The 12,872-nt window shown below is 33.6% G+C and overlaps 1 protein-coding gene across 5 annotated transcripts in view; it reads left to right on the top strand.

Moving 5' to 3' along the window:
• Positions 1–12,872, top strand: part of ADAMTS6 (ADAM metallopeptidase with thrombospondin type 1 motif 6) — a 305,836-nt gene that overhangs the window by 196,812 nt on the left and 96,152 nt on the right. For all 5 annotated transcript variants that reach the window (XR_011461451.1, XR_011461450.1, XR_011461452.1 and 2 more), the window contains 2 exons: positions 6,030–6,132; positions 12,434–12,567. Coding sequence is in view for 2 of the 5 variants with exons in the window: in XM_005892772.2 (XP_005892834.1) it covers positions 6,030–6,132; positions 12,434–12,567 (237 nt within the window). In the remaining 3 variants the exon portion in view is untranslated. The remainder of the gene's footprint in view (positions 1–6,029; positions 6,133–12,433; positions 12,568–12,872) is intronic.

The raw sequence follows: 12,872 nt of genomic DNA, 5'->3' as shown, positions 1-12,872 counted from the left end.
TTCCAGTAATCATGTATAGATGTGAGAGCTGGAAGGCTGAGCGCCAAATAATTTATGCCTTCGAACTGTGATGCTGGAGAAGACTCTTGAGAGTCCCTTGGACAGCAAGTCAGTCAATCCTAAAGGAAATCAGTCCTGAATATTCACTGGAAGGGCTGATGCTGAAGCTGAAGCTCCAGTACTCTGGCCACCTGATGCAAAGAGCCAACTCATTGGAAAAGACCCTGGTGCTGGAAAAGACTGAGGGCAAGAGAAGAGGGCAACAGAGCATGAGACGGTTGGATGGCATCACTGACTCAATGGACATGAGTTTGAGCAAACTCCGGGAGATGGTGAAGGACAGGGAAGCCTGGCGTGCTGCTGTCCATGGGGTCACAAAGAGTCAGACACGAGTGATTGAACAACAACAAGAAACTTAATTCAGTATTTGCAGAATTTTCCTCATTTGCAAACATATTGGGATGTATTGTTCTTGAAGGTAAGGGCATTTGGGGTGTATTTTGCAAATGAAAAAAAGAAGGCACAAAGAGATCCCAGGACTTTCCAAGGTCACCTTATTTTTTGAAATAAAATGAAGATTTCAACTCTAGTAATAGAAAAACCCCAGGACAGTTTGTCAGCGAAAGCTGAGATTTCTTTTTGTAGCAATTTTATGCCCCAATGAATTAGTCTTTTTCTTTTTTTAGATTTATCTACCAATAAAAAGTATTGTGAAGGGAGATTCTTGCAATCTGTCAACATGATTGGAAGCCTAAGATAGTCCATAGAATGTGCTAACATACACATTTCTCTAAAAAAAAAAAGTGATGAAAAAGATGCTAATATTAAGTTTTTTTGTATATTTGAAAATACTAAGATCAAAAGACATTACTTTGCCAACAAAGGTCCGTCTAGTCAAGGCTTTGGTTTTTCCAGTGGTCATGTATGGGTGTGAGAGTTGGACTGTGAAGAAGGCTGAGCGCCGAAGAATTGATGCTTTTGAACTGTGGTGTTGGAGAAGACTCTTGAGAGTCCCTTGGACTGCAAGGAAATCCAACCAGTCCATTCTAAAGGAGATCAGCCCTGGGATTTCTTTGGAAGAAATGATGCTAAAGCTGAAACTCCAGTACTTTGGCCACCTCTTGTGAAGAGTTCACTCATTGGAAAAGACTCTGATGTTGGGAGGGATTGAGGGCAGGAGGAGAAGGGGATGACAGAGGATGAGATGGCTGGATGGCATCACTGACTTGATGGACATGAGTTTGAGTGAACTCTGGGCGTTGGTGATGGACAGGGAGGCCTGGCGTGCTGCGATTCATGGGGTCGCAAAGAGTCAGACACGACTGAGTGACTAAACTGAACTGAACTGAACTGAAGATCAAAAGATACCGAGACCTGCAGTGTTGCTTTCTAGATTTATGTGGGGCCCTGCTGGTTGCTTTTTAGAAGGAGAGGATGCTTGATTAGTGTTAACACTAAGAAGCTGAAAACCTGTCAAGCTTTACATAAAAAATGTGTTGCCTATGCCTATTTCCTGTTACAGTTTTGACATAGTGTCAGCATTTATTATACTTAAGTAATTTAAAAAACATCGCTCCCTAAACTCGTCACTATTCTTAAACAAAACAAAAATATATTTTATGGAATTTTTCCTTAAGAAATTACTCTTTGATCTTTCTCATTCTTTGCAGCCAGAATATACAACTTCTCATAAGCTTATTTCTAATCAACACAGATTCAGAGCATCCACTGAAGGAAAAAGTTAAATTAAAATATAACACTAGCTGATATATTCTAGAAACAGAAAGGTATGGAATCAAGTCCCCAAGTCTGCTGCAGTTTCCAATTTATGAGACCTTCCATCTTCCATGTTATTTTGTGAATTTCCCAAACAGATTCCTGCCTCAGACCCTTTGCATTTAATGTTTCCTGGAACACTCTTTTAAAGATATGTACATAAGTCATGTCCTCAATTTTTTAACTCTGCTTCAGTGCCACCTTATCAGAGACGATTTTTCTTAGTCTACCATTTAAAACAACTTCCCCCAACCTCCACCTAACTACCATCTTAGTACCCTGCATTATTTTTCTTCTTTCTCATCTCCAACTGACTACAGTAAGCTCCATGAAAGCAGGGACCTAATCTGTTTTGTGTATTGTATTATCTCCAGAGCCTAGATCATATGTGATACATAAAATATTTTTTTATATATTTGCTGAATATAAAAAAGACCCTTAAGGTCAGTTCTTGGTGCCTGGTTTTAAAAGTACTAATGATAATTTATTATGTCCCCATAAGAAAGCCATCAAGGTCCAGATACCTTTCCATTAGGGATTAGATTTGTTCAGAAGAAAGGCGCAAGATCAATGGATTATGGGAAAACAGATTTTGGCTGAAAGAAAGAACTGGATAATAATTGTGGTCATCTGAAGAGTATTTTATGTATCTTTCTGTAGGTTATACATAGTGTATGACCCCTATGGGGATAATTGTACAGGAAGTTTAAGCATTTTATGCAAATTATATTATAATCTGACATCAGTTCTTTAAAGTGTATGATTCTGTGTTGACTCAAAAATTAATAGGTGAGTTTGGTTCTTCTGCACAATGCTGACATACAGATGTATCTATATGATAACATCCTGAATCAGGGGTTGGCAAATTGTGCCTGCTGGGTCAAATTTAAACCATCGCCTCTTTTTGTAAATAAGATTTTAGTGGAACACAGCCCTATCATTTACATATGGTCTGTCTTCTTTAATAAGTGTAATGGCACATTTGAGTAGTTGTAACAGCTTATTATATAGGCTCCCCAAGTGGTGCTGGTGGTAAAGAACCTGCCTGCCAATGCAAGAGAAGAGATGTGAGTTCAGTCCCTGGGTCAGGAAGATTCCCTGGAGGAGGAAATGACAACCCACTCCAGTATTCTTGCCTGGAGAATCCCAGGGACGGGGGAGCCTGGTGGGCTGCTGTCTGTGGGGTCGCACAGAGTTGGACATGACTAAAGCAACTTAACAGCAGCAACAGAGCTAAAAACCTATGTTGTTATTGTAGCATTTACAGAGTCCAGTGGAAGTCCCCACTCAGATGAAGGAAGTATCTTTGCTCATTGAAACTATTACTAAACAGACTAATAACATATAATTTATTCAGTTGTAAATTGGGATTATTAATTATAACTACCTCAAGAGTGGTGAGAGAGCTTATAATAGATCTAAAGACCTCTGAACAGTGTGCCATGGAATAGGTACTTACTGAATGCTTAGAAAAACGTAAGTATGTGTTGTTATTGCTAATATTTTTATTATGCTGACCTTGGGAGTGGTTATCACAAGAAAAGAATAGGTCAGAAATCTAATAAAATGTTATCCAAGTATGTCATTAAACTAATATTCTTCTTTTGGACTTTTTACTTCTCTGCTGTTTAGGATAATAATTACAAGATGGTCAAGAATAGGATTTTTGTTTTGTTTTGTTTTGTTTTTTGAAGTGAGTGTCCCTGAACTTTGTTTATTTCAGGGCTTTTTTTTTTTAACCAATTTTTATCTATGAAATGTTAACTTGTATGCTTCTATACAGTTCCTTGCTTTCATCCAGGATGACCTTTATCCAACTATTCCCAAAATTGACCTTTTCTTTTCTTTCCCCATGTCTTTACTTGGCTTAATTCTTTTTTTTTAATATTTATTTTTATTTTATTTATTTATTTGGTCATGCTGGGTCGGTCTCAGTTGTGGCACACAGGATCTTTTATTGCAGCGTATGAGATCTAGTTCCCTGAACCTGGCCCCCCTGCATTGGGAGCATGGAGTCTTAGCCATTGGACAACAGAGAAGTCCTGGCTTCATTCTTAATAGAAGTCTGTTTTCTTTCTTAACCAGCTCAATTCCTATAATATTTTAATATTTTATAATGTTATAAAGAATAAGTATGTATGACACTTTTATTATAATTCTTGTGATACACTCAAGATTTTCTTCCTCAACAAATATTTCCCTGATTCATTTGACACGTCGATCTTTCACCTATATATAACACCTGTAGACAACTTATAATGTGCTGTCATATACTTATTGCCTCAGATAGGATTGTGGTTTTTCAATTTTTGTATTTTACTCCAAATAGATTGAAAGACATGCCTGGATGAAGTTTTAGGTGGTTGGTGCTTTGCAAATACTTAAATATTGTGTGAAAACTTGTATTTCAAATTACTTGTGTTTTTTAAAATTGAGGATATTTTTTTTAAAACTAGTCTTGCTGCATACAAAGCCACTGATAACCTTGGTCATTTTCTGGGGTTTCCTGAAAATGTCTTGTAATGAGAAGCATTTCTTTATTCCAAAAATTAGCACATCATGAAACAAAAGATGGTGGAAGCATATCTTTCTAGTGTGATGCATTACATAGCCTATGTGAATAGTTCTTTTTCATTTTTTTAAAGGGCAAATATGAAGGATAATTTGATAAGTAAAACCATTGGATTTAGCATTGCAGTGTCATATTTTAATGTGCAGAAAATATCTTAAAATGCAAGGCTCATAACAGAATGTAGACTTGCTGCCACTATTTTCAGAATCTTAGGCTTTAAACTTGATATGATAGAAATTCAAACCTTAGTTCAGTTCAGTTCAGTCGCTCAGTGGTGTCCGATTCTTTGCGACCCCATGAACCTCAGCACGCCAGGCCTCCCTGTCCATCACCAACTCCCAGAGTCCACCCAAACCCATGTCCATCGAGTCGGTGATGCCATCCAGCCATCTCATCCTCTGTCATCCCCTTCTCCTCCTGCCCCCAATCCCTCCCTGCATCAGGGTCTTTTCCAATGAGTCAACTCTTCGCATATAGCAAGTAATGATGACCTTGCACATGTTTGCACATTGTAGCCTTATTATTTTTGCACTTGATTTAAAGGACATTTGCAATGTACTGATCTCAGGAAACTGTATCAAATAAATGTAGAGATCTAAGGGAGGGTAGTAAAATGTCCTCAAAATCATCTCTCAGAATGTAACTAACATATTTGTTCACAGTTGAGAATTTCATCTAATGACTTGTTTTGTTCTGTCATGTTTAAGGGAAATATTTTCTCCATCCCTGTTTCAAAAGCAATATATACTTGGCTTTTTAGATGCTACTAGTACAGAACTCTAAAAGATAAGTCAAATAAGGTCATATTTCCTCAACACTATGAGAAGTTATATTTTTAATTCTTTGTGAACTTTAGGATGGCCCTAAATAATGTGGAATTTGGAATCTAGACCTAGCTAGATTGGCAAGATTTATTCTCTAAAAACCTTAGGTAGAAAAAGCATTCCAATCTTTTAAAAACAAATAATCCTCTCTTCACTCTCTCAACATCCTTCTCTTCTCTAACAACCAACACATGTACGTGTTTTGAAAATTTAGTATTTTATTTTCCGTGATGTTAATAGGTTAAATGTAAATCTTAATAAGTCCAAATTCCTTGATTTAAAGGTGTTTAGACTTGAGGCCTAGGATTTTGCCCAGTTCATTCCACATCTCAAAATATGGTTTTTGTCAGGACTAGACAGTAAACAGCTATAGTAGTTGGGATCCAAACCACAATTAATAGTGCTGAATGTCATGTTACAAACCTGCCTCTTGATTTCTTAAAAGAAAGAGCTGGGAGTAGTTGTGGCAGCTGGACCTCAAATACTGTTACCAAAAAGGATTTTGTGTTTTAGTGTCTTCACCTAGTTTTTATGCCTGTTTATAAGGAGACGCCTAACGGATTGATTGCAAAGTGGACTGTGACATGCATCTGAATGTGAAGTTATATGGGAACTGTCTCACTCTTAACTTTGTTTTAATTACTTCAGTTATTTCTTCCGTGGCTAAGATTACAATTCAGACACTTCAGTTGGAATACTGGTTGTAAAACAGTAAAGCAAATGCCAGAATTATAGCCCAAAAATAAGGGAGTGAGCTAATGTGTTGGGAGTTCAGACATTTTTAATTTTAGGGGCATTGTCCCTTGGTTTTGGTATTTTTCAACAATCATGCTATTTATTATTTTATTTTATTTTAGCCATGTCCTTTGGGGGCCCGAGATTTTCGAGAGAAACAGTGTGCAGACTTTGACAATATGCCTTTCCGTGGGAAGTATTATAACTGGAAACCCTATACTGGAGGTAATGTATAACCTGGCAGAGTTTTCATTATGCTTGAGAGCTTTGCAAATATAAGAGAATATATAAATACATACAAACATACCCATACATTCATATACAGACTAGTAAAAATTAATGTTTACAAATCAAAGCAGGAAAATGCTCTAGTACTAAAAAGGTCTCCTGTTTTTATTAGTAGTTTCCCTGTAGTATTGTTAATACGTTAGTACAAATGATCAGAAATCATTTTTTAAAACCTAATTCTATTTAGGTACAGAGTTCCTAGAAATGTTGTAAATCCAAATAATATTTCTGAATTCTTCAGACTTGAGGTGTATAGACATTATAATAATTTATAATATCAAATATTTGGAATTAGCACCCTGATATGAATCAGCTCAAAGAAGCTAAGAAAATGTGTTTCTCTCTTGGCCAAAGGCCAAAGATCTTTCCACGGCTGATTATTGTTCTTTTTTAGGGAAACATTTTTTGCTCTAATTTAGGCAAGCATCAGATGCTAATTGCTCAGTAAGCACAAGTTTTCTTATGCTCCCAAAACACAAACTAAAATTTGTTCAAATTTTCTCTTAGAAAAATAAAATGTACTCTTAAAAACAACTTTTATTTATTGTTTTTCTAACATCTTACTTTTTTTTTCTCTTGGCTATACCATGCAGCTAGGGGATCTTAGTTCCTCAAGCAGGGATTGAACCCAGGCCCCGGTAGTGGAAATGTTGAGTCCTAACCACTAGACCACCAGGGAATTCTCTCAACATTTTACTCTGAAAACTGTCCAACACAGAGCAATGTTAAAATAATTTTGCAGTGATAACTGTATACCCACCACAATTCTATCATTAATATTTTAATATACTTTTTTATTACATGTCTAGTTATCTCTTTATCCATTCATTAATTTATTCTGTTTTTCAGGTGCATTTCAAAGTAAATTGTAGTCACCAGTATACTTTCCTCTCTAAATACTTCAGTATGCATAAGATTATCTGCAGTTCAATGTTTATTTTTCTTTTGAAGGAAGATTATGTACACTGTACACAGATCTTAACCTACCTAACTGTACTTTGCTTGAGTTTTGACAAACACATGCACCTATAAAACCTTACTGAGTTACAGAACATTACCAATGCCTCCAAAATTCTCATAGTCCTCATCCTTCTTATTCAGCAACTGGCTCCACCTACTTACAAGAGGCAACCAGTTCTGATTTTTTTTTCCTATCAGTTAGTTTTGTCTGTTACAGAACTTTGGGTAAATCAAATCATGCCATATTTACTCTCATGTAAGTCTTCTCTAAGCCTGATGTTTTTGAGATCCATCCATATCACTGCAAATGTAATTAGTTCATTCTTTTTTATTTCTGAGCAGTGTTCCATTGTGCTAACCAGTTTGTTTTTCCATTCTGCTATTGATGGAAACCTGTATTGTTTCTAGTTTTCAACTGTTATCAATAAGCTGCTATAAACATTCATGTATGTCTTTTTATGGGCATAGTTTTCATTTTCCTTAGGTAAATACTTAAGGGTGGGATTGCTAAGCCATAGGATAGCTGTGAGTTTAGTTTTAAAAGAAACTTCCAGATGTTTTTCCAAAGTATTGTACCAAGCACACTCCTGCCACCAGTGTATGAGAGTTCTGTTTGCTCTTCATCCTTGCCAACATTTGGTGTTTGCAGTCTTCTTCTTGTGGGTCTATATTGTTGTCTCAGTTAAGTTTTAATTTGCGTTTTCTGATTATTGAATGTGTTGAACACATTTTCATGTGCTTATTGAGCATTTCTGTTTGTTCTCTTATAAAATGTTTGTTCGAATCCTTTGCTTATTTTTAAATTGGTTATTTATCTTTTATTTTTAAGTGGTTCATTTATAAATTTTATAAGTATTTTCTCATAGCTTATGAGAAGATATTTCTTTACTTTTACTTTACTTTTCACTATGTTTTAAATGATACTTTGGATGAATATAAGATTTTAAGTTTGATGACTTCTAATTTTTCAGCTTTTAAATATTTTATAGTCATTGTGTTCTCTGTCCTATCTTAGAAATCTTTGCCTCTCTTAACTCAGGAAGATATTTTCTTATGTTTTCTTTTAAAAGCCTTATGGTTTTGGTCTTTAGATCTACACTCTAAAAATAATTTGAAGGTATGATATGTATTTGTAGTATATATTTACAGACTCTATTTTGTTTCATTGATGTCTTTGTCAGCCCTATCCTGGTGCCATACTGACTGAATTACTTTAACTGTATAGTCTTGGACATAGGTAGTATAAGCTCCTCCTACTTGGATCTTTTTTTCAAGAGCTCTTTGGGTATTCTCTTTTGCATTTCCACATAAATTTTAGTGTCAGTTATTAATTTTTACAGAAGAACATGTTGGACTTACGGTTGTTGTCCTGTTGAATCTATGCATCAGTTGAGGAAGAACTACTATGGTGTCGAGTTTTCCAGTTTATGAACATGGTGTGTCTCTCCATGTTTTGCTTAACTTCTCCCAGCTGTGTTTTATATTTATAGTTTTAGGTTTAAGGTCATGCACATTGTCTGTTAAATCTTTTCCTGAGCAATTTATGGTTTTGACAATATTGTAAATAAAGATTTAAAAGTTTTCATTTTCAATAGTTTGCTCTAATATATACAAATGAGATTGATTATTATATATTAACTTACACATTCCGTGACCCTTAGTTGTTTTGTAGATTGTTAAGAATTTTCTTGGTAAATTAGTCATGCTATCTGGAGATAGGTACTATTTTTTTTTCCAATCTTTTTACCTTTTTATTTCCTTCCCTTAATTAACTGACTTGGCCCTTCAGCAAAGTTTGTGCATGTGTCAATTATATGTGTTTTCTTCTTTATTCTGTTTATAGAGTGAGTTAGTTGATAGATTTTGTAATGCCAAACCAACATTTGCTTTTCACATTAAACCCCAGGTGTTGATGACCTTTTTATGTTATTGGGCTTGATAGCTTATATTTAATTAAGGATGTTTACATCTATCTTCATAAGGAATATTTATTTGTAAATTTTTTCTTCTAATGGTTTTGACAAGTTTTAGTTTCAGTTAATCTGGCTTCCAGAAACAGAATTCTTATTTACTTTGAAAGAGTTCATAGGGTTGACAATATTTCCTCCTTAGAACAGATTTTACTAATTAAACCATCTAGGCTCAGTATTTTCTTTGTGAAAAGAATTTTTTTTTTATTATAAACTCAACTCCATTAATAGATACAGAGTTATTCACATTTTTTATTTTTATGTCAGATTTTGAGTTTGTCTTTAAGAAATTTATGTTACTTCCATGTTGTCCAATTTATTGGCAGAAAACTATCATAACATTCTCTTATTACCCTGTTTAATATCTGTAGAATCTGTAGTGATATATACTATTGTATTTCTGATATTGATAATATGTATCTTCTCTCTTTTTCTTGATCAGTCTTGCTTGAAGTTTATCAATTTTATTACTCTTTTCAAAGAAAAAAAGCTTTTATCCTTTTTTCTAATTAGTTTTTTGCTCTTATTATTATTTTGGTTGAGGGGTTTATTTTGCTATCTTGCATTCCCAAATTCTATATATTTTTATTTCCTTCAGTTAAAAATATTTTCTTATTTAAATTGTAATTTCTTCTTTGGCCCATGTATTATTTAAAGCTATTTTATTTTTATTTCTAAATAATTTAAAATTTTCTTGATTTTTTGGTTATTGATTTATAATTTATTTATATTATGATCAGTAATAGTCTACATGATTTAAATTTTTAAAATTAGTTAAATTTTTTTTTATGATACAGCTTCTTGTCCAGTTTGATGTATGTTCTATGTATACTTGAAAAGGATATATTTTCTCCAGTTGTTGGCTATTGTGTTCTATATGATCATCATGTCAAGTTGACATAATATTTTTCAGGTCTTTTATATAATCTTTATGATTTTCTTCTGCTCTGGTTTTTAAATTAGTTCCTGAGAGAAGTGTCTTAAAATCTTCAAGTATTTTATGGCTTTTCTTTTTATATGTGGTTGAAGTTTTTGCTTCATGTATTTTGAATTGCTTTTATTAGGTACCTATACATTTGGGATTGTTTTGTCTTACTGTAGAAGTAAGTCTCTGAAATAGTTCACAGATTTAATCACTAGCATCTTGATAATTGTGTGCTTAGTAACTTAACCCTAAATTCATAATGAGCTTTAAATGAAGGTAACTGATAATGTGACCTTCCCATTCAGTCATCTTAAATCCCTTCTTGAAATAGTAACATTACCTCTTCTAAAAACCTATTGTAGGGAGGAAGCTGAACATATCTTCAACAATAAAAGAAGAATAAATTTATTCGTATTATTATCATATAGCATAATGGGCTAAGGAATATACCATAGCATTTATATGTCCTGCCTATCAAATACTACCTTACATAATTAATACTAAAATTGTATAAATAAAAGATTCAGGTTCTCTTTTTAAAACCTGATGCATAAAAGCTGCATTAAATTCCAAAGCATTACAATAAGGAGATGGGGGAAGAACTATATTGGGTAGTAATGAAAAAAAAATTCCCAGTAAGATCTGTGGAAATTTAGAGCAATTTTATTCACAAGAATCTTATAAAAATAAATATAATACCTTGATTATCAGTTCAGGAAGAAAATATTTTATTTATTACTTGTTATTTCTGTGCTTAGTACAGCAAAATGTATCATTAACCTAAGCTGAATAATAACATTATAAGTTATAAAGAAGTTCTATAGCCTGTAGACACTGAAAATGGAAGGAAACATGGAATTCAGCCAGAAGTTGTAAACTGGCCGTTCAGGAACCGTTTTTACTTATATACATATTTTAAACTCCACAGTATTTTTGAAAACTTTAAATAAGTTGCCAAGAAGAGTTTATAGTTTTAAAACTATAGGTTTTTATCTTCTCTTGAAAAAACTAGGTTTTTATCTTCTCTTGAAAAAACAGAATGTCTGGCAATATTGGGCCATCTTCTTACATGACAAACGTCAACTGTAACAGTGATCTCCTTTAATGGATTGTTCTCTCTCATTGTCTCCACCACTCAGTTGGCTTTTCTTTTACTTCACCCTGTAGAGACCTCGATTCTACCTTTACTAAGACCTAGGCATATCATCTTCCTGCCTAATTTTCTTGTTTAGAAGTAGTCTTTTTTTATTTCAAAGATAAATTTTAGAAGATCATTATAATAAGACCAAAGCAAGAGTTCAAACGAAAGCATTTTAAAATAATTATGTATGTATTAATAGCTTTTTTATGTGCAGTTTTGAATAAAAGTAAATTCACATTTATTGCTGCTTTTCCAGTGTACTGAGAAGTTATGATATGCACTCTGCTTATTTTTTAAATTGCTGCTATTTATATCTGTTTTTACCTCTTTCACATCAACCTTGAAAAATACATACAACCATTGAAATACAGATTTCAGTGACAAAATAAAAATGCTCGAGTTACTATATGCATTTATTCATAATATAAAATTAGATTTTTAATTAAAGTTTATTTTTAAGTTTTTATTCAGTTTATTTAAGCTAAAATACATATGATGCTATGCAATATTTCTTCAATTTATTGATCTCATAGAATTATTCAAATTTAATATATTTTTATCTTTGATTTGTTAATCTCATAAGAATTTATCTCCATTCTAAAGGCATATTCATGGAATATATTTATTTATTTTTATGTTTTTATTTTTTACTTTTTGGCAGCACCAGGTGGCATGTGGGATCTTAGTCCCCCAACTTAACCCACGCCCCCTGCAGTGGAAGCGCGGAGTCTTAACCTCCAGCTGTGAGGAAAGTCCCTGATATGTTTAAAGCAGGTCTAAGTTTAATTTTACAACTACCATATCTCTGCTTGAAGTACCAGTTTTTGTATCATATTCAGTAACAAGTGATATCATTTGCATAAATTCGTATTTGTCTTACGAGATCATTCTCAAGGTCTTCTTAAACTTTTTTTTTAGTTTTTAAAAATTGCTTTTATTCCCTTCATTTCTTTTCAATATTCAGTTACCTCCACTATGATCCCTTTTGACCTAAAATACATTGAAAATATATATATGGGAAATACCTGAAGTTTTAAAACCGTAATATTACTCAGCAGATCCTCCGTCAAGTTGCACAAGCAATACAAATAAACATGAAATTTTATCAAAGAAGGCGATAGAACAGAGAGTGATGTCTATGTCAATCATAAATTTGCCGTGGATAATATTGAATCACTGTTCCTTAGGAGAAACACTCCATTTACTTTTCTTCTACTCTCTCTCCATTTATTACTCTTCCAGGTGGGGTAAAACCTTGTGCATTGAACTGCTTGGCTGAAGGTTACAATTTCTACACTGAACGTTCCCCTGCGGTGATTGATGGGACTCAGTGCAATGCGGATTCACTGGATATCTGTATCAATGGAGAATGCAAGGTTGCTCAGATTTTGAATCTCACTCCATTTTGCTGGGGTTTTTGAGGCTGTTGTCTCTTTTTCTCAGATAGTAGCTCCTAATTAATACTATGCTAATTTTTAATAAAGAGAGCTGCATTTTGGACTCATTTGATTTTCTATAAGAAATGTACACAGTTAAAGGTAGAATTATCCATTCACAAGCACCTTGCAAATGTGATTTATTCTGATGTTTTAGTTATACTTATAGAAATTGCTAGAGCTATGAAAATATTTTAGAATTTAATTTTCATTATTCTTATGTTCTGTTTATAAACAAGATGATA

The sequence above is a fragment of the Bos mutus genome, chromosome 20, assembly GCF_027580195.1.
Source record: "Bos mutus isolate GX-2022 chromosome 20, NWIPB_WYAK_1.1, whole genome shotgun sequence".
Lineage (NCBI taxonomy): Eukaryota > Metazoa > Chordata > Mammalia > Artiodactyla > Bovidae > Bos > Bos mutus.
The sequence above is the reverse complement of the archived record's forward strand: the minus strand, read 5'-3'. Positions and strand labels throughout refer to the sequence as shown.